This window comes from Cimex lectularius, unplaced genomic scaffold (assembly GCF_000648675.2).
Source record: "Cimex lectularius strain Harlan isolate CLEC.00 unplaced genomic scaffold, Clec_2.1 scaffold188, whole genome shotgun sequence".
In the NCBI taxonomy this organism is placed as follows: Eukaryota; Metazoa; Arthropoda; class Insecta; order Hemiptera; family Cimicidae; genus Cimex; species Cimex lectularius.
The window spans coordinates 789,951-816,414 of record NW_019392882.1 but is presented as its reverse complement, the minus strand read 5'-3'; the positions used below and the strand labels follow the sequence as shown (position 1 = coordinate 816,414).

Here is a 26,464-nt window from a genome sequence, read left to right as displayed (position 1 = left end):
TATTTGATATTTAGAACCTGTTTCAAAAAATATTATCTTTCTTTGTTTATATCGTAATGACTAGCTATGCTACAATTATTAACCATTTTGCTCATTATAAGAATCGTCTTGTTTTTGGCTTTTACACAGAGCAATGGTATATCATCAAAGTACCTTGTACACAGTCAAAATTATGTGGTATCAAGTGAATACGTTTCAGATGTTAAAAATAGTTTCTCACATCTACTGGGGTTGTTGAAGTTCGACATACAGAAATGATTTCGATAATGGAAAAGGCAAAATATTCACCTGCGACCTTGCACGCAATGTAATGTAAAGTAGGGATCGAGATAAGAAAAATTTCTCGGCCGAGTCAATATTACGTGTCAGGGCGCGTTATCGGTTTAAATATTTCACGAAGGATAGAAACTCCCGAACGCCAGTAATTTATCGAACGAAGATAGAAAGAGAGGGAGGCGAGAGCATTGTATCACCATGGGAACGGGGCTTCGCTGATGGACGTTTGATATTCAGGAGGATATTCCTCCGCCGGTTCGACCCACGCCCCCCCCCCGCCCTGAAGCACACAACGACGAAATACACGAAAGAAGATAATACCCCACCGGATATTCGTGAGGGAACGTAGACACCAGAGTTATGACTGGTGAAGTACGTGGATTTTGAAGAGTGCCTACATGACTTTTTAAAATAGTTTCGCACGTCAAACTACGCCAGATAAAAAGCACCCGAAAAAAGTAATGCACAGTCTGAAGTACGTCATCATCAAAACCCTGCAAATATCGAAAGATTTTGCCTATGGACAAAAATAAAACCAATAGAAATCGAAGGTTTGAGCACAATACATATTTTATCCAAAACAAGGAACATTGTGACTCTAGGTTCCCAGGCAACTATGATGAATGAAATCGTCATACAACCTGCAGAGGTTGAATTAATATGTATATTTATGTGGCATTTGGTCCGGCTAGTCTCGCCCTTTTGTTGAAAACAAGAAGTATGTTGGTTTAATATTCATAAACCATCTCTTTGTCACTCTGAAGAATGAAATCGCCATAATACTCCATGTTTCCATAATGTATGATATTCATGTGACAAAAGTAAGACACTAATAAATAATAATCAAAGGTATGAGGAATTAATGATTACTTGGAGATCGTGAGACCGCCAGACCGCATCTCCAAATAATCAATAATCAAAGGTTTGAACAGTCGTATGGTCCAAAAAGTCTAGTTGTTTTGTTAAAAACACGAGCATTGAGGCTCTTGGTTCCCAGGCAACTATGAAAAATGGAATCTTCATATACCTTCAGATTTTGATTGAATAATATATTCATATACTTAGTATATACAAAAGAAGTAAACTGTTATCATGAGTGCCTAAGGTCTACCTTGTCTTGCTTTTGTGTTGAGCTTTAAACAACATATTGGTTCTAGATTCATGGAGAACTGAACAATCAAACCTTCCTAACAGATTTCGTATGAACATGTATATTTATGACAAAAGAGAACGACCAGAAGTCAAAAATGTCATCATCAAAACCCTGCAAATGTTGAACTATCTGTGATAAAAGTAAACCAAGAGTAATCAAAGGTTTGACCACAATAGCTTTTGACGTCTAGTCTCCCTGTTTAATCAAAAATGAGAAACATAGTGGCACTAGGTTTCGATACAACTATGATGAATCAAATAACGATTCAAAACACCTGCACATTTTGAATTCTTATGTTTATTTATGCGACAAAAGTAACCAGCATTAACCAAAGGTCAACAAATGTCTTAGGTCCGCCTAGTCTCGCTGTTTTGTAAAAAATATGAAACGTGGCTTTAGATTCCTAGGCAGCAGTTGTGAAGAATGAAATCGAACGGAATGAACCTGCAGATTCCGAATGAATATGTATATGTATGTGACAAACATAAGCCACTAATAGCAACCGAAGATTTAATCTATTTGATCCGCTTTATTGTTAAAAACAAGAGGCATTATCCAACCTTTCTTGTCACCCTGATGTATGAAATCGTTATAATCCTCCGATTTACAAATATGTATGCCACTCTTAAGGCTAAAGTAATGCCAAAGTTTTGATCAGTCTTTGGTCCGCCTAGTTTCGCTATTTTGATAAAAACACGAATCATAGTAGCACTAGATTCAAGGACAACTGTGATGAAAGAAATCATCATATTTCGGAGGAATGTGTATTGTATATTACCTGAATAACCACAATGTCATTGAACCGCCTACTCTCGCTTTTTTTTTCTTCAAAACAAGGAAATTATTTTTGACAATCTGCATAATGAAATCGTCACAACCCTCCAGGTAGTAGTATAGATAAAGTAAGTAGTATAGATAGGTAAAGAAGTATTTGTGTGTGACAAGAACGAACAGAAATCAACGGTTGATTACAATTTTGGGTCCCCTGTTTTATTAAAAATGCACGTTCGCACCACATACCACGAAACTCTACTCTTTGGCACAGTGAGAATTAAATCAAATCAATACGTAACATGAGATAACTCTGTCCACCTATTCTCGCAATTTTGAAAACACTTGAAATAGTGTGGCTTCATGGACATTCCGAATAATGAAGTAATCGTCCAAATCGTCTAGGTTTCGAAGATGTTATTATGTGATAAGATTAAACGAACAAGAAGGAAGAGGTTTGTCCATATAACTGGTCCGCCTAGACTCGCTGTTCTCCAAGTACCATATGCTATAATATGCTCACGTCTAATATTCAGGTCGAAACTCATTACGCTATGCATAATAACGCTGCTTCTTAATGAATATGTCAAAAGGCAGAAATGCTAACGCAAACGTGAAGAGAACCCTTCATCATTGGTGATAACTAATGGAAAATATGAAGCTAGATTACTTCGTAAATCAAATCGACTTAACTTACGTCAGAATAAAACAATCTCGGTGCAAACACTGATACAAATGAGACAAAATCAAGCTGGTTTGTCTTTAAAAAAAATCCTCGAAATTTCAATAGGCCGCTCAATTTTATATAATGCTAACTGCTTATAGAATTATATTTATGTAACATTATAATCCACTAATCCACACTTTTCTCTCTTGGGATTAGTAACAATTAACAATAAATACTGCTGGATCTTCTCTAAACTCGCCCGTGAGGCATCCTACAAGTTTGTTTAACCAGATAAATAAATCTCAATATAGTTTTTTCTAGGAGATATACCTACGTACGAAAAAAGCACCCTTTTTCAAAATTTTTAAGAATTTTCACATTTATGTATTGTTTGAACACATAATTATAAGAAAAGGCTTTCCAGACAGACATAAAGACCTTGTTAAGAAACGCCTTTTCGCAAAACTTCTCCCTGCCACTCTGTCAGATATTTTTCGTTTCACAATGCTACAATAAACGGGAACATTTTCATATTGTTTCTATTATGGAGGTCAAGTAATGTACAACAGAATGCGCGCGCGCGTGTGCGTGTGTGTGTGAGAGAGAGAGAGGGAGGGAGGGAGAGAGAGAGAGAGAGAGAGAGAGAGAGAGAGAGAGAGAGAGAGAGAAGAGAGAGAGAGAAGAGAAGAGAGAGAGAGAGAGCGAGAGAGAGAGAAGAGAGAGAGGAGAGAGAGAGATGAAAATATTCTGAAATAGAGAAGAGAATGAACCCACTCTGAAGATTTATCTGATACCTTTCACATCAGAAAGATCGTAGATCGTTCTGCCCAGTGCTCTGAAGAAAGTTCAAAAACGGCTGGGCTTAATGAAAAAATCATAAGAACAAAAAAATGTTCTTGTGTATTTGTAATAAATCTTTCCGATGAGCTAAATTCTTTTGTACCATTAATTTCTAGATCTGAGGGTCAATACACTTTTGTTAAACCTCTACAAAAGAAAAAAATATTGTGTTCAAGGCACATATTTATTATTTCTTAAAAAACAGTCAACAATTTACTACTATGAAATAATTTGTTAATAAATTTTGTATTTAAATTTCTATGTAAGCCTTGTTTCTGACCTTTTAGGTCTTGTCAGAGTCAACGTACAACCTGTATTTGAATTTCAAAGTGAAACTGGGAGTTTCTGCGTTTTAAATTATTACATTATCTTTGCACATTTTTAGGTGTTTGAATTTTTTGTACCATAAAACATATTTATGGAAATATGTTACTACTATCAATCAACCGTAATCGTGATCAATGGATTTAATTTTTTGTTTCATAAAATTGAAACTATTTTGACTACTGTTTTTCTTGTCTGTAAAATCATAATAATAATAACACAAATAGTTTCATTTCTTTATGAAGTAAAGTGTAAAATTCATCAGCATATAAACAACAGGCAACTCCCAACGTATTTCACATGTTTTTATTTTATTTATGAGGAATTTATATTTAAATATTTATTTATTTCGGGTGTAATGTATTCGATAAGCCATGTTTTTACTTGTATGCAATGAATCATAATAAATTTTTCCGTTATGAATTAGTGGCAATTATGTATTACTTTAGGAGTTTAATCCGTACAGAAGTTGACTACACATTGGGAAAAAATTAAAATGTTGAGCTCTTTAGAATATTCTGAATGAAATGATTTTCATATATTTTCCTAGCGAATTATTGACAATCATGAATCATTACATGGAATCAGGTTAGAAAGGAAATCCGGAGGTCATGTGATAATTCCCTTACAAGTTGAATATGTCTAGACTATAACAAGTCAATCAACGATTGAAAATTCATCAAATGAATTTAGGGTATGGTAAGCTTTGGATGCAGTTCATTTGTTCAATATAATTTTGACATGATAAGAAGAGCCTTTCTTTTTAAAAATCACTAGCAATCATTCCTTGGTTATAAGAACCTTTGTGCTGAGGTCGTTTACTGTGGAAAAGACAAAGTCAAATGTTTTAACATTATTGAAAAATTATTTTAAGCTATCAAACCTTAAATATTGTTATAATATGCATCTTCCAACTGAGTTTTAAGATGGTTATAACTTTTCATTGTTTTTAACAATAACTGACAAAAAACGACAATATTACTTTTTTTAATAGAATATTATGATATCAAAACGCTTAAGACGGATGAACCTCTGTAAATACTCACCACCATGAATCATCATACGGATTTAGGGTATAAAAGAGATCTGGAGGTCGATTGTTTAAGTGAACGCCCTTCGAATGATTTAAAGAATAAACATAGTTTTTCAATATTTTCTTTGAAAATGATTGACAATGCGTGTAGAATATGGTAAGATTTGAATGTACGGAAAACTAACGTAAAAGTATTTCTTTACAGATGCTTTGTTTGTGTAAAATTTATCGAAAATCGTGTTGTTCTTGGGTCTGGAATAGGTAAGCTAGAGGTCATTTGTTACGGAAAACTGCGCAAAAATAATTCTTTGAGGATGCTTATTGTTTTATGTAAAATTAATCGAAAATCATGTTGTTGTTGAATCATTAGCTTAGATGTAGGTCATTTGTTAAAGTGAAATCTCTTAAAATTAACAATTATTTCATGCATCTTTCAACTGGACGTTGAGAAATTTTTTTCTAGCTATGATTAACATATGTAATGTTATTTGAGTTGAGAGTATGGTAAGCTTTGGCGGGAGGTCATTTGTTTAGATTTTTTAAAAATATATATAAATTTAGTTTAACGAAACCGAAATAGAATTTTGGGATATTGAATGATTTTCATTAGGAATTAATGAGAACGATGAATCTTACATGGACGGAGGGCATAAAAGAGATCTGGAAGTAAATTGTTAAAGTGGACGCCCTTACAAGGTAAATATTTTAAGATTATTGAATGTTTCGAACTTTTCCTTTTCTTTAATTGTTCCTGACAATATGCTACTGGAATTTACAGTACGGTAAGCTTTGGCTGGAGGTCATTATTCAGAGGAAATCTTTTTTGTTCGTATTAATTGACTAATGAATAAATTTAGTTTAACCGCACAGAAATAGGATTTTATGACATTGGATGATTTTCCTTAATAATTACTGGCAATTATGAATCATTGCGGGGATTTAGGGTATAAAAGAGAGATCTCTTGAGTCAACTATTTTATGAGACCACCCTTACAAGGTAAATATTTTAAGAATAAACGTGGAAATTTAGAACTTTTCGTTTTCTTTAAGTATGACTGTATATGCAAATGGTACTTTTATTTACGGTGTTGTAAGCTTTGGACAGAGGTCATTTGTATCGAGGTTTTGTGGTATGATGCGTCGAGAATCAAGTTGTACTAGGGTTAGAGGAGGTTAGGTGGTCTTAATGAACGCCCTGGGAAATTCAATACTGTTATAATATGCATCTTTAACTTGATTTTAAGGTGCTTAAATATTTCTTAATATATGACTGACATCAAATGCACAATGAAGGTGGAGTAGTATAGTATGTAGATTTACTTTTTGTAAATGTTAGTTCAACTCACAGATTTGTTGTTGACAACAATACTGTTGTTATAAACAACAAATCTGTACGAAGAAAATCATTTTCAAAAAGTGAATATATGCAAATGTTACTCGAATTTACGGTGTGGTAAGCTTTTAATGGAGGTCATTTGTATAAAGGTTTGTTGTTGATAGAGTATCTTGTTTTTGGACTTGAGGAGATTAGATGGTTTTTTTGAGGACGTTTTGATGGTCTGTTAGAGGTCATTTGTTAAAGTTAACGCCCTAGGAAATTAAATATTGACATAACATGCACCTTCCAAGTGGATTTTATGATGCTTAGAACATTTCTTTGTGTATGACTTGTCAGTCATACATGCAAATGTTGCTTGAAATTACGGTGTGGTAAGCTTTGGAGGCCATTTTTTTTTTTTTTTAATTCATCGAGAATCGTCGTTTTTGGTCTATGGAAGGTTAGATGGTCTTATAGAGGTGATTTGTTAAAGTAAATGCCCTATCAAATTAAATACTATTATAATATGCATCTGTGAACTGGATGCTAAGAACTTTTTCTTCTCTATGACTGAGTATATAAAAGTTACTAATTTTACAATAAGGTAAGCTTTGGACGTAGGACATTGTTTAGAAGTTATGATGTAAAATTAATCGAAAATTGTTCTGTTCTTGGGTCTAGAGTAAATTAGAGATTCTTTTAGGGTTATTTTTATTATCTTTTAGTCATTTTTTAAACAGCACGCCTTGAGAAATGACGAAATAATGTCATGAACCTTACCGAGGATTTTAAGGTGCTTGGAACTTTTATTTCTCTTTACCGGACTGACAATTACAATATCACTTTAATTTAAAGTAAGGTTGGATAGAGTTCATTAGAGTTAAGAAGCAATTTTTTTAAAATATAAATTTAGTTTAATGGTATTGAAATAGGACTTTAAACTTGATGTTGATTACATGCATTTAGGGAATAAACGGGTCTGGAGTACAATTGTTTAAGTGAACGCCCTTCTAACGTAAATGTTTTAAGGATAAACTTTTTTTTAAATCGAGAATGATTAACAATACGTGGAAATTACTTGATTTTAGAATATATGTATGAAGGAAGATTAACGCAAAAGTGTAGGACATCTATATTTTTCACGTAAAATTAATCGAAAATAGTGTTGTTCTTGGGGCCTAAAATAAGTTATACGAAGGTCATTTGTTTTTAATGTCAAAACCGAAAAAAAATCGTAGTACGGTAAATCATAATATTGTGACATATTGTAAATATTGATACGCTTCACAGATATGGTGGACACTTTTATATTTTATGGGAAGAAGGTAGAAAGCAATACCTTTAACTGCGTTATGTTTTCATTCAGGCAGTGGAAACGATTTCTGTCTGCGAACTACTTGTTGCAGTCCAAATTCGACTCTGCCACATCACTTTCTCGTTGTTCTTTCATATTTTAAATCGAGTAGGTCGTCAACGGGTACAACGCCAACGGATCGCAAGTACGTTTTGTTCCGAAAGGTCGAAAGGTCATGTCACTATCAATGGAACATCAACGGTAGCGTGCCGAGGCGAAATTCAAAAGCGGATTCGAGCCTATCGACCGAGCGCGGAAAGAACAACCCGAAGAAACGGGCGAACATCACAGAAGGGTGTCGCCCACAGGAATTCCGAGGATCCTTCACAACGCGTCGTCGTCCATATCGAAAAACCCACTCGACGCAATAACTCGACGAAGAGGTGAGAAGCGGTTGGGCGTTTTTCCGCTTTCGCCGGTCGACACCGCCGTCGGAACGGATCGATCCGGGATGAGAGACGCACAATACATCAACGCTTACGACAGGGTTTGCAATGAAAAGAGCAAGGGTGTACTTGTCTGATAACTGTTATCAGTGGCCTTGGTGCCGGTTCTCATACCTGGGAAGCGCGTCTGGCCGCGGGGTAGTCATGGAACTGCGCAAAAGTGTCCCGGGCACAACCGGCAGGATGGAAAGCCGGCAACGTCGGCCTCGTTGGAGGGCGGTCGCCGGGGGGGTGGGCGGACCCCGCTGGCAACGTTGCTAAACCGTCACTCCCTGGAGTGGACGACCGCTTCTCCCGGGGGGAGGGTCACAACCCGTGAAAACGACGACGAAAAATCCGGGGTTAAAACACATACTGAAGCAGAAAGTACTAGAGACTGAAGAAGAAGAGGAGAGCCACTTGTTTACAAAGGAAGTGGGACGATTGCTCTTTCTGCCGGGGCAGTACCGGGGTCTGACCATACCTGGGGGTTGGTGAAGATATTCCATTCACCACCCAAACAGGAAGACACGATTTAACACTAATGACAACAAAATTGAGCCTTATAGCCATCACATTAAAACATGTATTGGGAAAAGGCCCCTACCTAATATCCAAAGGAGTGTACTATCCAAATAATTATGAACTTCAATTTTAGTACATTTTTTGCTACACCTTAGCTTATATGTACTGGGCCGCTGAAATCTTTATATCAATTGTGAAATGGCTCAATGCGATGGGCAAAAGCCGAGAATATGCACTTTTAAGTACCTTCTTTGGTGGCGATTCAAAATTAGCAGTTTGTCCCATGTACCAGTTACATGAGAGTCGGAAAATTGAATGTAAATCGTTCAAGGTTTATGAATCGATCCCGTAGACGCCATTTATATTAAGACGTAGTACTAAGAACGAAATTCAACGACAAACTTCGAAACTATACAAATGTAACTTTATTTATTAATATTTCATCTGACGCGTCAAATATAAAAGGCTAAATTGCGCAAGACTGTGAAGTAAGGGTCAGAACGAGAGAACAAAGAAAGCTAGAGAAAGAAATAAAGAGAAAGAAAGAAATTTATATATACACTACACTGTACTGTGTAAAAAGTATAGTTAATTGAAATAATTCAATAGGTCATACACTGTACATTGGAGACCCACCAATTTCCGAAGGATTCCAAACAGCGTTAATTTATTTTATTAGATAATTTTTGAAAATGTTTGTTGTTATATAGCTTATCCCAAGCTTTACAAATTGATCCCGTGTACGTCATTTATATTAAGACGTACAAAGAATGAAATTTAATTCATTGAACAAAAAATACGAACCTATATAAACACTACTCCACGAATTTCATCAAACATGCCACATCTAAATCTTCAGATAAAAATATAGATAAAACCAATCCCTCAAGATTAAACCATAAAAGTTTATTGTAACTGCTGAGCATTAACGTTTTCTGTAGTTACATGGACTGAATTTCTGATGGCTATTGGGAGTTAAATAGCCTTTTATTTTATGGAGAAAACCCCATAAAAATATTCATAAATCAATCCAACCCATAGACCGTAGACATTAAAGGACGAAACATAATAAATCTTATCTACATGGCTTAATGCAGTTTATAGTCCAATAAATCCATATTTTCGGTACTGTACATCGACCTAATTTCTTAAATCGTTAGACATTTTTTCATCAAATACTGAAGAATTTTAATGTCCTTCTTTTCTTTAATATATTTTGTTGTAACTAGTTTTCTGTTACCAGTCAACTGCGTGTTACGTGCAATTCCTGATTCCATTAAAAACCCATTCACAATTTTGTTTAGAGAACAAGAACATGAAAAGAGTAAAATTGAACAAGAATGATTGTTATATTTTTCGGTTTACATTTTTAAGGTTTTATTAGTAATCGATGAATAAAATAAAGAAAGAGAGAGAGAGAGAGAGAGAGAGAGAGAGAGAGAGAGAGAGAGAGAGAGAGATTGTGAAAAAAGCAAGGGAAAGATGGAAGGAGAAAGAAGTACATAAATAGAGAGAAAGCAAGTAATCAGGAATAGTTGGTAAAATAACAAAAACGTGCAAGAACCTTAAAAAGTGAACGCGCATTTATTTAAAATTATATTAAACTAGGCGGAAATATAATGGTGTAAATTAGAAACAAAGAACAATAAGAACAATAATCTGTATTCAGCCTTTAAACCATGTTAAACATGATTGCGTTTGCGATTTTAGAACAATGCAAAATACGCATTGTAGTGCACTAGAACATTTTTCCGGTCATTCTGTGTTCTTTTTAATATAAAATAATAAATTTGTTATGATGAAAATAATAATTTGCTTCTTATGTTTTGCATGGATTATTTGTTTGTATTGTTTCGCTTAAGACATTTTACAGCTTGCATTTATATGCGATTGTCAACAATTTGGGCAAACGTTTAAATTTAAACAATACGGAGGGAGAAACACTTACAAGTGGGAAACAACATGATTTGTGTCAAATCGTTCTTGCAAATCACACACAAAAGGCGGAGGCGATGCCGTTCCAACCAGCCTTCCCATTATACTTTATTGACCCACTTTGTTTTGGTCAAATTCAAATTTTATTTGCTCCGTCCAGACGACCTTCGCCGTCCCACCTGTCCAAACGTGTGGAAGATTTAAGAAATAATCCGACACAACGTTCAACTAGTACGATTCTGTGTGTATAGCTTCTTTCAATGACTAATCTCTAATAAATTGCTTAAGAATGCAAATTTTATTCCTTTTCTAAACAGAAAACCAGTGAATAACTGCCAATATTTGATCGAACAAAACACACATCTGAGACTATTTGTATTAAGTACAAATGTTTTCAACATTCAATCAAATACGTACAACAAAATAAGTTACACTAGATTAGGGAATAAATTAACCCTCCAACAAAAGGAGTTTGTACTGTCAATATTTAACTTGGGACGCTTTATTTGGATTCTATTAAGCAAAAATATTTTTTATGAAGAATTGGATGTCTGTTTTATACTTATAGAAAAAGGAAAAATATTAAAAAATACGTTAAACGGGATTATAGAAGAAACACTCCTCCAATTAAACATTTTTTTTTTTTTTTTGAAATTGTCTCTGTTTAACGTGACAAAAAAATCACACTTTTTTGACTTGTAGGGTAATTTCTATGGTAAATTACTGAATTAGGTTCATATTTTTATAAAAATTGCACAGGATTTATTATGAGTCTAGTCAACCAACCAGACCTGTTTGGAAACTTGGAACTGCCAATATTTAACTTAACAAAAAATAATTTACATATTAGTTTTGATAGTACACATGATTCCCCAGGGTGAATTATTATGAATTAGGTTATGTTACAAAGGACAAAATAAGCTACATGGGATTACTGGATAAACTAAATAAACAGCCAACCAACTAGAACCTATCAGGAGTTTTGGAACTGCAAATATTTTACTTGACAAAAAATATTTTACACAGTACTTTTGACCTTATAGATTTTTTCCATTTTTATTTTGAATAGGGATATTTTCTTATATTTCGACCTCAACAGTTTAACTTATGATTTTTCCTTCTCGAAGGTGGGACAATAAGAATAACAGGGAAAAGAAGAAACGGAAATTAAAACTAGATAACCTATTAAATGAAATTAACAGAAGAATTTCTAGGGAACCCAATGAAGTCCAACAGGACTGGGTCGTAAACCTGACAGATAAGCCTATATCGGACGAAGTAGTTTAAATATTATCAGTTGGACCAAAATTTAATATGAAAAGTAAATTAACAATCGGCGAACTGGAAATTTTTCTAAGTAAAGAACAAGATGAAAATCTGAAAAGGGAAGTTAGGGCGGCAGTAACCATAATGACAAACTTTCATAATAAAAATAAAAACAACACCTCATTAGACAGACACGAATTGAAGATTAAGAAAAACGTAAAAATGTTGAATGGGTTTAGAAAAAATAATGAAGATATGTTAATCACAAGATCGGACAAAGGAAATAAGACGGTTCTCATAGACAATAAAGAGTGTAAAGACAAAATGGAAATGCTATTGGGTGATACAAATACTTACAATTTGTCTAGAAAAGATATAACGCCCAAATTAAACCTATTTCCCACCTTCGATTTTGAATAGGTTTATAGTTATGTATAAAGTAGATAAAAGATACATGGGATAACTGAATACTTAAACAAATTAGGAGTTGGAACAGTCAATTTGTGACTTAACGAACCTAAGATTTTGACTATATTTAGCTTTTGCCCAGGACAGATTGTTATAATTTATGTTGATATTTAAATTTATATAACTAACAAAAAGTAGAACAAAATAAGCTAATCCCTCGATCTAGACATTTGTATTACCTAAACAAATTTTAAGTTGGAAATGACAATTTTTGACTTAATTAAACGCTAATTTTCACTCTATGGATGCACATATGTCTAGGGTGGATTATCAATTAGGTTTATATTTATAGAACTGGCAAAAAATAGAGCAAAATAATCTTAACCATTTTTTATAAGCAGGTCTACTTCTAGATATATTTGGTGTTGGATCTGCAAGAACCTATAATTAATATAAAGATTTTTCACGAAAAATTTAAAAGTATCACGAATAAGAATAAATTTTTATAAATTAGGTTTATATTTATATAATCAAAGGGGCAAAATAAGCTACGCAATTAGGAGGTTAGAACAGTCAATTTGGGACTTAACGAACCACAAATTTTGACTCTATTTGAATTTTTTTCCAGAGCACATTGTTATTATTTAGGATGATATTTGTACAACTAGCAAAATAAACTCATCTCACGAACTAGACATACGATTTGGTGCAGGGACTGCACGAACTTTACTTAATAAAAAATTTTTCTTCATAATTTTGACACTATGATGATGTTTTTCAATTGATTAATAATCAGATTTAAAGTAACAGAAGTAGAAAAAGAATGGAAAAAATAATCTACAATGGATTGTAGACACAGCACTCTACCTAAACAAATTTAACGTGGGAACAGTCAATTTTTGATTGAAAAAAAAAACCCGCTAATTTTCACTCTATTGTGCATAGATTTGCTGAATAATTATTGAGAACGAGCAAAAAAATAGAGCACTATAAGCGACACGGTTTTTAATCAGCAGGCCTTCTACTAAACTTATTTGGGAACTTCAAGAATCTAAAATTAAAATTGTCAAGGTAAAATTGAACGCTATCAAGAATATATGTTTTGCAAGGATAAATTATATTAAATTTAGTTTATAATTATATAAAAAGGACAACATAATCTACAAGGAATTACTGTATAATGAGCCCTAAATAGGTAATAGAATTAGTGACTTGATGAAACGCTAATTTTGACTCTATCAAGCAGGAAGATTTTCCAGGGTGAATTATCTATACGAGTAATAGAAATATAAGAAAATAAATTGCACAGGAATGATAGATCATAGAGTAAACAGCCCTCTAAGTAGACATATTAAGATTTGGAACTGGCAAAGTTTTACAGTTTTGCAGATGTGATCCACACAAAGCCAAAACGAAAAAAATTTTACAGCTAATTTAACAAAAACCATTTGATACGCTAATTTTGGTACAACTGAGCACAATTTTTTCCCAATCGATTCAGTAAGGTTAGTTGTAGAAATAAATAAAAAAGGAACACAATAAGCTACGCTGGATTGTAGAACGAACAACTAGACATATTTGGAGTTGGCACTACAAAAATCTAACTAAAAAAAAAGAAAAAAAATTTTATCTCTTTTTTTCCAGGACAAATCGTTATTAATTAGGTTTATTCAGTTATAGAGCTAGCATAAATAGAAAATAGCATAACATAGGGTTTTTTAATAAACAGCCCCCCGACTAGACGTATTTTGATTTTTAAAAATTGGCACTATTAAACAGATATTCTTTCAACCTACTAGACATATTTGGAGTTGGTACTACAAAAAATCTAACTAAAAAAAATTTTCTTAAATGTGGTCCCATTTTTTTAGGACAAATTGTTATTAATTTGGTTTATTTAGTTATAGAGCTAGCATAACTAGAAAATAGCTTTACATAGGGTTTTTTTAATAAACAGCCCCCCGATTAGAAGTGTTTTAATTTTTAAAAAGTTGGCACTATTGAACAGATATTCTTTCAACCTACTTTCACAAAAACCAATTGACTCCCTAATTACAACTGTACAACTGAGTACAATTTTTTTCCCAATCGATTCAGTAAGGTTAGTTGGAGAAATAAATAAAAAAGGAACACAATAAGCTACATTGGATTGTAGAACGAATAACTAGACATATTTGGATTTGGTACTACAAAAAATCTTACTAACTAAAAAAAAAAGAAAAAAAAATTGTATCCCATTTTTCCAGGACAAATTGTTATTAATTTGGTTTATTTAGTTATAGAGCTAGCATAAATAGAAAATAGCTTTACATAGGGTTTTTTAATAAACATCCCCCGACTAGACCTATTTTAATTTTTAAAAAGTTGGCACTATTAAATAGATATTCTTTCAACCTAATTTATAGAATCATTAGATGTTGAGAGTGAAAGAAATAGAACAAAACGTTTTACAGCCTAATTTAACAAAAACCATTTGACAGGCTAATTTTGGGACTACTGAGTACAAATTGTTTTCCCAGTCGATTCTGTAAGGTTAGTTGTAGAAATAAATAAAAAAAACAACTCAACTAGTCTATAGTTGCAGGAATAGAAAAAAAGAATACAGTAAGCTACTCGGGATTATAGAACTACAAAGAATTAAAGTTGGAACTGCAGGAAGGGTAATAATTATGTAAGACATATTTAGAAATCGTGAAATGCGGTCTGATAAGGCTTAGAAAAACATCTTCAGGCTCTGGGATTTGTAAACATTATTTAAATTGTAGAAACACACATAACACATGAATACGTAGTTGTACAATAGAACAATGTTGTGTAAATCCCAGCCCTGAAGATGATCTCAATAAAGATCGAAACGTTGGCACGATAAAGAAAATCTTTTTCTAAACCTACAACACCAGACTGCATCTCACGATCTCGAAATGATGAACAAACAAAAATTCGGGCCCTGTAGAAAATAGGAGTTATTAATCTCCAGACATTATGAATACATAAGAAACCGTTAAATATATGTTTCCCCAGGAAAAGAATATATTAACAATTACGTTTATAATAATTAGACAGGCAAAAGAGAAAACCATGGATACTGCATGGAAAATCAAAGGAATTTTCTAATATTTCTAATATGACCACCCTACAAAAAGGCTTAACAATAATAAAGGGTTAAAAATAGTATTTTTTTGTCTATTTTTTATATGAAAATATTCAAAAATTTACTGAAGCCAGGATAAATTGCCACTTTCTCTACCTTGTATTTATTAATAAAATATTTGTAGTTGAGTATAAAATTGAATAACCCAATTTATTTAGATTATTTTTATTTATTCATGTTTTGTGCAATTTAAATATTGCGATTAATTAATCAATCGTATCAATTTGCAAATAAAGAAAGGAGACAGCAAAAAATACTCCCCAATATTCTGTGACAGCGTGCGTCATATTCTGTAAATAATGTATGAGTTTGGCCATTTTTGCTCCACACCCGGTTATAATTAGGCGAAAAAGCAAGACAACCTGCCAAAGAGGAAGAAGACGGGGCCGAATGGATTACTTTATTTATCCTCCTGATCCAGCGTTGGTGCGAAGTGCGTTTCTGAGAAAGGAATCAAGGATCGAAATACGCTGCGAAGGCAGGATAGCTGATAAAACAAGTGGGGGACAGAGAAAAAGCCCCACGCTGTAAAACTAGCTGTAAACATCCTCAAGTAAGGGATGAATTTATTTATTTGTTTTCCATTAATCTAATCGTATTGTATAAAAAGAAGGAGGGGAAAAACGTCATTGGAAAGGTATCCGGTCTAAAATAAAACGCTTTGTTATGTTCGTTTATCTATCAACATGAAATGAGAAACTACGCTTATTTAACACGCACATTCGGAAAGAATTCTCTAAAATCTGGACAATATTGACTATTGATTAAGGAGTAATTCTAATTATTCAAAAACATACTGGATGTCATTTACAAAATTTAATATAAATTTTCTCATTTCCTTCATTTTTTCCGTTCATATGTATAAATTATAGTGAACGTTTATTAAAATAAAATAAGTCGATTATTATGGTAAAAATGACGAAAATTAGGATGCATGTTAAAACTTAAAAAAACGAAAAATAAGGATAAAACATATATAATAATCTATTTCTTAGATATTATACGTCTCAAGAGAATATATGCCAATAAAATGTCTAATTTCATTACATTTTTACACAGTTAAAGTGAAATTATTTTATTTTGTATTTTTTCTGTATTGCACAAGAAGAAAAAATTAGGGTCACAGACGCCAAACTCTACCGAAAAAACAAACAAAAGACCTTATCAAAAATGTTTCCTAATCAAAAGATTAGATAATTTTATCTTTTATTCATATCAATTAACAATGTTTTCGGTATCAGGTATTTCAGCCCTTATCCTCTGGGTATATTTGGCACGTTTCAAATCTCCTAGATACAACGAGATTAACACGTTCCATTGAAAGTCTCAAAGATCCCAATGATAAGAATCAAATCAACGCTGATCAAGACTTGGGTGAAATTAAAGTGGTGGATTTTTTAAAACTTAATATTTGGAAGAAAAGTCAAACATATTAGTTGTTCGTACGAAACATTCAACTTTGTTTAACGTATAAGCCGTTATTTCCGTTTTTAAAAGAATTTCAGTAAAATAGTAAATTTAAACAAAATAAAATAAAATGAAAGAGTACAACAATTTTAACGAAATTACTCTTAGAATGTAAATCACCAATCAGTCTATAATTTGTTATTTTGTTATTCCGGAAATTGTTCATAATTCAAACCTTATAGGTTTATAATTTTTAATAAAAGAGACATACCATTTTATGGAAATCGCCAAAATTCTATAAAAATGTCACGTTCAGCCTGCCTACCAGCCAGACAAGCCCCAAACATTCACTTTTGTTTAACTTATAAATAATTATTGTCCTCTAGTCCAGCCTTTTTTTTTTTTAATTATTCCAGTGATTTGGACTGCAACCATAAATGCAGAAATACAAAATAAAGAGAAAAAAAATTACTACAAAATTTGAAAGAAAAAAAACACCATCAGCAGCGCACTAACCGGAATCCAGGCATGATTTCTCAACTTTCTGTGTACCTAATTTTTTATTGTTGTTAATTTATTAATAATTTAAACTTTATTATAGAATTCATCATTTTTAATACAAGAGAAAATTTTATAAAACAGCAAAAATTCGATAAAAATGCGCCATCTTCAGCTACAAAACAAGTCTCAAACATTCAACTTTTATTTATCTTATACATTGTTTGCTACACCTCTTTTTTCTTAACTATCCAAGCGATTAGACTTAAACCATCAAATGTACAAATACGTACAAGAAAAAGAAATAAAAAGGGTACACAATTTTAAATATCATTTAAATCATCTAAAGCGTACTAAGCGGAAATCAGGCAAGGATTTAACAACTTTTTGTACCTAGGTAGTATTGTTATTCCGGAAATTATTATTTATCTAACCTTCTTACACGATTAATAATTTTTAATACGAGAGATTTTGTGAAACAACGCAAAAATTATATTTAAAAAATGTTCCATGTTCAGAAACCATTGAACATTGTTTAACTTATAAATTTTTGTCCACCGCTTTTTTTTAAACTAAACCAGTGATTTAAAAAACTATGTATGTAGAAAGACAAGAAAAAGAAGGATTTCATTTTAAACAAAATCATCCATAGCATTAGCACACTAAGCCGAAACAAGGCAAGAATTCATAAACGTTTGTAAGCTTAGTTTGTTTTCATTATTCTGGATTTTTTTTAAATTGATTATAACATCCTAATCGGTTCAGAATTTTTAATAAAATACTTAATTTTAAACGTACCGCACAATTTCTCTTAGAAAAATGTAATGTGTTCAGACAACCTACCCAGACAAGTCAAGTCACAAACATTTAATTTTGTTGAACTTATAAATTTTTGTTTCCTCCATTTTTTCTTAATTATACTAGTGAATTAGACTTAAACTTTTTATACAGAAATACAAGAAATCGATAAAATAGACTACTCAGCAAAAACCAAGCAGGAATTCATAAATTATTAATTACGATTACTAATTTTTAATAAAAAAAAAACGGCGTACATTTTTGTGAAAAATCAGAACAGCTGTTACAAAATGTTCAGCTAACCTACCTAGAACTATAACGAGCCACTTAGAATTGTTTAAATTGTACATTTTGGTGTATTTTACGTATTTCTTAAGTATTCCAATGATCTGGACTTAAAGGAATAAAATTACATACAAATATAAGAAAATAAAACAAGATTGTCACAGTACCAACCAGATAAACTTAGATGTGCTGATAAACTTTATGTATACCTAGGTTTTTTATTATTCCGGAAAATGTTATTAATGTGTTAACCTTCTAGCAACTCCCCAGACCAGCAACAGCACAATTTTCAAGGCTGTTAGAAGAAAAACTGACCGGAAAAAAGATCTAGCAAGATACATAAATCCATGGTCAAAATGAAATAGTACGTGCCAGTTCTCGAATTTCTTTCAAATCCTTTTTTTCACGTTACGAAGTACAACCAAGCAGATAAGACGTATCGGATATCGACACAAATAATGTATTGACACGTATCAATTTATTTTTAAACTCGTGACCACGTTTTGAGTAAATTGTTACACCGTTTTAAATATATCATGGATGTTTTAATCAATATATTTATGACATAATAAATGCTTGCTTTGATTATCGACCACGTCAGATGTCGGATTTGAGCAGCGTTTTGGAGAATAAAATTCTTATATTTAGTCATCTGATGTTACATGTCTGACATACCACAGCTTCAAATCTATAAAAGTATTTCACTCGGATCCTCTTGAGCACCCGGAGTGTACTAGGCGACAATACGTTTATCTACCAAAAGTCGTAGTTACCCCTAGGTCTAATATTATACCTTTGAACATATTGAACTCTTTTGAAATTCGACGATTTCGGAGTTTGTGAAACGTGCTGACATTGACAGACAAACCAGGACATGATCTTTGAGAAAATACCCACTATGTGGAAAATCACGTCATTGGGAAGGAAAAATGCCCTGCTGGTAAACCGACCACGTGGCGTCCTCGTTAATCGGCCACGCTGTTTCACCGGCTTCTATATGTAAAATGTGGGATAGAAATACTTTCTTAGTTTTTTTTCTTAATTTACGCCTTATCTTATCATGTATTTGTAAATGGGAGGTCCTTGGGAGTTGCGAGCCTTTGTGATGGTTCGGTATTTCTCCCCTCTTCAGTTTTATAAACGTCAATGTATAATTTAACAAATGATTTACTTAATAAAGATAAGTAAAAATAAAGATAATCCCTATTTACTTATGATGAAAACGAAGGCGTGTCCATGATTTTTCCTTTATATTTCCAAGGAAAAAAAAAATCTTAAAAATAAATATTAAAAAAACACTTGTGTCGTTCCACTTTATACGTACGTTGTCATCATTGGTTAATCCAAAAAGCTTAAAAAATCCCCATCACGTTGGACGTCGCTATAGCACCAACCGGTAACAAGACCACGTTATCACTGGTGCAAAATGCACGCCCGAGGCGAAGCCGGCCCCCCTTGAACGGCATCCGTGAGAGGGCACCACTTCGGAGAAATTGTGGGGGGAACGGTGTACGACGCGGTACCCTGTATATAAGTGGTTCCTGCCCGCGTTTGGCATGATTTCTGTTAATAGAGACATCCATTATGCTTGATCACATACTGTCGATTGGCCAGTAACCTTTTATCCTATCACTCAGACAACTTTTTTGTCTAAGGAACGGGTTAACTTTTAAAACTAAAAAAAAAAAAATTATAGAGATGAATGATATAATTTTTTCAAAGATAGTAGATGACACGTCAAGAAGTACATACTAATAGGGAATTTCAAGCCATACCTACTACATTAACCATGTCTGCGACCTGTACTATGAAATTTTAGCGCGTTCTTAAGTACAAATTCTCAATCCGTGAAAGTAATTAATAATTATTGTAAATTTGATTAACTTTAGTTCTCAATTCATGGGTCCCTGTTGATTTGAATAGATTCGAACATCACCCTATCCATAGCGACCTAACCAGATCAATTGTCGATTGACTAACATTTATATCCTGCCGAGAAATTTTAACACTTTTAAAAGTGCAACGTCTCAAATAATTATTATAACGAATTTACTTACATTTTAGTCTCCCAAATTAGGGGTCGCGAATAATTTGAAGACCTAACTATATTTTCTTTCAATGTCATGAGATTTTAACAATTTCCAAGGTGCAGACTAAATAACTTTTTTAATGGGATATTTGATAGATAATGACTAAAAGCTCAGTAGAATCATGTCTTGATTCTACGGTCGTCATTCCTTTCATGCTCACTGCGGCCTTACAAGATCATTCGTCCGTTCATCTACGACTATACTATGAAACACTTTGGGTGACGATCTGGTGATAAGTAGACCTACTTATCCCCTTGGACCTTACCTGTTTACAGGAGGACTTACGTCCAATTACACGTTGGGTGTCGCCGACGAGGGGCCAAACCAATACATTTTTCGTGCCATTATCAATTAAAGCCATATGCTCTGCTGGGATTCGAATCCAGAGCTGCTAGCGTGACAAATACAAGTCGGACACCCTAACCAATCGGCCACCACGGTGGTTATCTACACAATTGAAAGTTAACAATTTGCTAGGTGTAGAGTAAGTGGGAACCTTTGATATATGAGAGCCAAAACTTTGGTCTAGAATCCTAAGCACTTATAAAATTAAAATCATTTGTTGTCTCAGTATGGAATAAATGTAATTTGTCTATTGTCCCAATTCAAAAGCAAGACTGTATGTAGCAAATTAGTCATTTGCCAGGGTGGAAACGATTCAAACTAATGAATTCACTGCACGAGTGAAAAAGATGAAAAATTTTCCGAAGTTGTGAAAATATGTTATAGACAAGAACCAGAACTTTTGTCAAACCTAGTCTTGGTCCCAGAGTCTTAAATGCTAAAAAGCAATTAAATTTGGTTAAAAACGTTTCCTAAAATACTTCAAAATTTCGATGGATAGTTTAGGGGACGTCGAGAACTAGGGGATAAGGAAAATCACATTGGTTCTCGCAATATAACAATAATTTGTTATACTTTTATTTAGTTCTAATTATAAAACAAAACTAGAAGAGCTATTTTGTAAACTATTTCATAATTTTTTTAACATCATGGTGCTATCATAGTCAAGGTTATATTTCAAACTGATCATTTGCGTGGAAAATAAATGCACAGGATAAGTAAGGTGTTCAATGGTTGAAAAAACCTTATATAGAATTAATTAAAGAAGTAAATAGTTGTAAAATATAGTTCTGGAGGTCACTGGTGGCTTACAAACTACTGCTGTCAACTAACAACAAGATCATATGGGGATGCCACGGAAAATGCTACATTATTTAGAAATTTAAGTAATTAGGTTATTTCGTCTTCTGTTTCATCTTGAAATTGCCAATGTCTGGCTCCTAACCAGGCCAGTGAAGCACCTTATGATTATCTAATTCCTACCTGATGGGCGAGAAATTGGTTTTTGGCTTCATTTTGGAAATAGTTATAAACTATTGGCAGGGAGAGAATATTTTTTTCTACACCTATTTTTCAAGTTCACCTTTAAAACACTCTGCGCTGTGGTACATTCTGGCTAGTTGGGCTTGAAAGTTGCAACTTTAAAATGTGAATTCTAGTTCTTTACCCTATCTTTCTAACGTATGGTAACTTATTAGGTTTAACTTATTGCTTTTCCCTGAGTTTTAGGATATGGACAATCATAGAGCATCTAGGAGCTAAAAGAACACAATGCATAGATATCTGAGGGTATGAATTTAATATTTAAATTGCATGTAATATTATTCTGAATTAATTAAGATTTTTAGTTGAGATAACAAAGTCAATGGCACGAGCGGGATTCGAACCCACGATTTTCGGCTAGATACGCCGCTGCTCTACCACTTGAGCTATCGTGACCTCGATCCACTCGGACACTAACTTCCCATCTCAATCCCACCTTTTGAATTTTCCCTCCTTATTATTCTGAATATGTGGTGACTAGTGACCGTTAGTCGATGATTTTTCGGAAATCGTGAGATGCGGTCTAGTGTGACGTAGGTTTTAGGAAAGCATTTTCTTTATCGTGCCAACGTTTCGATCTTTATTGAGATCATCTTCAGGGCCTGGGATTTACAAGCATTGCTTAAATTTAACAAATACATGTAGGATGTGGAAAAAAGTGAATTTATACAATGCAAAAAAATATGTTTTATATTCAAAGTATTTCTACTCACTCAGTGTTTGTTTTCTGCCTAAGTGTGTCATTCTTGCGAGACGTGTTGAGAGTGTCAGTGAGATATTGCTGTTTTATGTTTATACACGTTAGATTTTGAAGGTGTGGGGAAGGAAGTCGGTATAGAAAAGACATTTTTGTATAAGGCGTCGGCTTCTTTGAGGTACACCATTTCATGTTTTTCTGAAACCTACATCACATCAGACCATATCTCACGATTTCCGAATAATTATTATGAATTTCTGGGCGAGAAGATATATTTTCGATAATTATACTTTAGAAATTATTTTATTTTATTATATTCATTAATCACCTGGAGCTGTTTAGACACAATAGAGCGAAGGGCCCATTCTATTGTAAATTAAGGGGTCAATTTAGCAATAGACAAGTGCACCCTTTAGGCACCTAAAGTACCAAGGTCGAAAAAATGCAGGTAGACGGTCTACAGAACCCCCATTAGATTTATGGACATGTAAGGCCTAAGTTCACATGAAGTCCCGTTACACACACAACTTGTTTGGGGCCATTTGTAAGAATTTTTAGTCCGATTTATTATTATTAAGAGTTTAAAATATTCTCCTAACAGTTTTTTTTCTTCAATGGGGTAGAATTCGAGATATAAAATCGCTTAACGGGGCAAACTGATTACCATACTAGGAACTACAAATCACCACTTGTTCTTCTTATAATCACAAATTAGTTTTGCAATCGGACCGCTATTGCAAGAATGGAGAGGAGAAAGTGGGCCTGTGTTCGCGCCAGATGAAATACCGCCCATTATATTTGTTGTAATAAATGAGAAGAGGAACGTGAAATACCATCTGGCCCTAGCGTGATGGAAATATCCAAGCTGAATAAAAATCGCACGAAATGTAATAAATAGAGGAGGATGGACAAATCGGGATCAAGTGCGCAGAAAAGTGGTAAAACTGAAAGGTAAGGGATCCTGAGAAACGCTTCCTTCAGCAGGAAACCGCTGGGTTCATCATACATACGTTTTCTACGCGCAATTAATATAAAAACATAATTATAAATATTTATTCGCTAAGAATTCATAAAATATGAACAAACCTATTAATTTTTTGGAACATTTATACAGAAATCTACCCATAGTATGCCTGTTTCTAGTTCCCTTCTAATACTATTTATAAATGTGTGGTATTTAGTGACCGTTAATTATTGATTATTTGGAGATCGTGAGATGCGGTCTGGTGTGACGTAGGTTTAGAAAAACATTTTCTTTATCCTGCCAACGTTCGATCTTTATTAGATCATCTTAAGGGTCTGGGATTTATAAACATTGTTTAAATGCCTGTTTGCCTATCCTCGCCCTATTCCTATGCCCGTGTCAACAAACGAGCAAGAGTTTTCTTGCGTTCAAAACTGCTTATAACCCAGAGGAACCATTGAACAGCGATATGTAGTCAGACGAAAACAATGAGTACAGTCAGCCCAAAATGATCGGAAACGACCTAACTGCCCATGCACTTGCTGCAATCTTTTGTAACAAGCTGGCATTTCGCCAGGGTTATAAGCAGGGTGAGGCAAGGCACTTACTCTTCTGTTCACGCGAATTTCGACTATGACATAACCATACGGCGTAGAGTCCTGTACTCAAACTTATGTACCCTTAACGGACCAATTAAGAAATACGCGAAGGCTAAATGGTCAGACAAACCTATATAGTATAGGTGACTGGAAACTACCAAAATACTGCCTATCCTCACTATACTGCCTATTCGTTTGTAAGACGTGCTTTAGCATTTTGCAAGGTTGTAGCAAGGCAACCGACTCTGTCAAAATCATATGATCTGTAGGCCTATCTTCAACATGTTTATAATTCTGACCGACTAATAAAAATGCGAAAACCAAAACACATACGTCAGACGAAAATGATAAAACAAAGACCAAATCACTTACTCCCACCTGTCAATGTATTCGTCCGCAAGGGGCGTTTCCGCATTTTGCAGAGAATAAGCAGGTTGAGACATGTCAACTACGTGCATGCGAATTTCGCCTTAGTCACAGTCGAACAGTAAAGCTGTCTTGTACGCCAGCCTGCTTATTTCCTTGAGCAAACTGAAGATGCGAGAATGCGGCAGGCAAAACGCCGAAGATAGCCAGACCAAAACGATCGGAAACGACCAAACTACAGCCAATTGTCAGTGTATACGTTTGCAAGACGCGTTTCGGCATTTTGCAGCTTATCATCTGGGTGAGGTAAGGTTAAGGTACCGACGCCTTCCATTTACATGAACAGTCTATCCTCAACCAGTTTATCCCAAACCAAACTTACGATGCTTTAAGTAGAAATTCGTCTAGCATACCAAAACGCCAAAAATGGGTCAAAATGATCGAAAACGACCAAAGTACTGTCATTTCTCGTTGTATTTGTACGTAAAACACTCTTTGGCATTTCGTTAAGGTTATAAGCGAGGCGAGGAAAGGAAAAAGCCTCTTTCTCCGCTTATAAATATTTCCTCCCGCGTCAAAATTGAATTAGAAATGAACAAACTGCTGCCCATTCTCGCAATACGTCTGTAAGATGCGTTTCGGCATTTTGCAGGGGTATAAGCAGGCTGAGGCAAATTATCAATTCCCTCCTGTTATATGGTACAGGAAAAAGAATGATGGGAAACGACCAAATAATTGAGTCTGTGACAAAAATTAGAATGATCAGTTGAGGAATTACTAGTATGTAATAGCCCTAATATTTACGTAATTATCATAGTATATTTCAATACAAATCAGTTTCCGCAAGAAAGTTCAAATTTATCCGCAGTTATGCTATAACAAAAAAAACCAAAGCTTTCAAGTATAAATTATTAATGATTTTGTTGAGAAAAATCCCAACGAACCTGGCATCGGTGGGTCACCACAAATGTCGACCAGTCTCCCAGTGATATTTAAAGAATATTACAATTATTTAGTGAAACGTTTCGAGAAAAAACCAACTTTCTACTCGATCAGCCTGTTTCTTCTTCAAATTCAGCAGATTCTAAACGGAACTCCTTTCTCCTTTTTCCACTACCGTCCAATCTTCAGACATGACAAAACCCCAAACACAAAATAAACAAAAAAAATCTCCTGAATATCGTCGTGTGTAAGCACAACTATTACTGGTGTTGCGTTTTTTTAACTTGGAATCTTGTAATGACGCAAAGATAGATCTGTGCATAAAAATAGTAAACTTTTTAAATTCCTAAGCAAAGTATGAAATTGAGGAATAAATAATAATGTTGAGTGAGCAAGCGAGTGGAATTGAAGGACGTTAGGCAACGATTATAAACATACATGACCCAACGGATTGTAATTACTTTTCAAAGAAGATTGGAGTTTTAAAAAAGCAAAGATAACTAAGGCCATGCGGAATTGCGGACCGCCTTAGTCTCGTTATTTTTACCATGGACAGAAAATCTTCTGAAATTTTCTTTCTAGGGTAAAGCGCCGTTTTCAGTTATATAAGAGCTCTCATTGTTCTTGACGAGAAAACCTCGCGCGTGGGCAATCCAAGAGGTCGTTCAACTTACGTCCTTTCATTCCAGCAAAGAAACTGGGTTGAGCGAACAACCGAAGCTATACCGCTAACACTGCTTTACACGATTGCTCTAAAAATACACCAAATACGGGTTATTCAAGACCAAGAGGAAGTAAGACGATCTGACCACACGGATCTCTGGGATCTTGTTATATGCCTGTTACCAACACCAAGGACGTTTCCCATTGGTGATTGATGAGGGTCATCATTATAAATTGGTCTCGGCAAATGTCGAAACATAAACCAGGCACGTATCAACAGATTCCAAAACCTTTTGTTTACTAAGGTTCAATTTGTTTACTAA

General features: G+C 33.9%; 1 protein-coding gene across 6 annotated transcripts in view; it reads right to left on the bottom strand.

Moving 5' to 3' along the window:
• The window catches only part of LOC106674369 (protein split ends), a 169,198-nt gene that overhangs the window by 66,223 nt on the left and 76,511 nt on the right, over positions 1-26,464 (bottom strand). Inside the window, exon 1 of one of the 6 annotated variants that reach the window (XM_014407021.2) lies at positions 19,759-19,861. The exons of the other annotated variants lie outside the window; for them this stretch is intronic. Within the exon in view, the coding sequence (XP_014262507.1) occupies positions 19,759-19,769 (11 nt within the window). The 5' untranslated portion in view covers positions 19,770-19,861. Of the gene's footprint in view, positions 1-19,758; positions 19,862-26,464 lie in introns of those variants that run through there. 6 annotated transcript variants of the gene reach the window in all.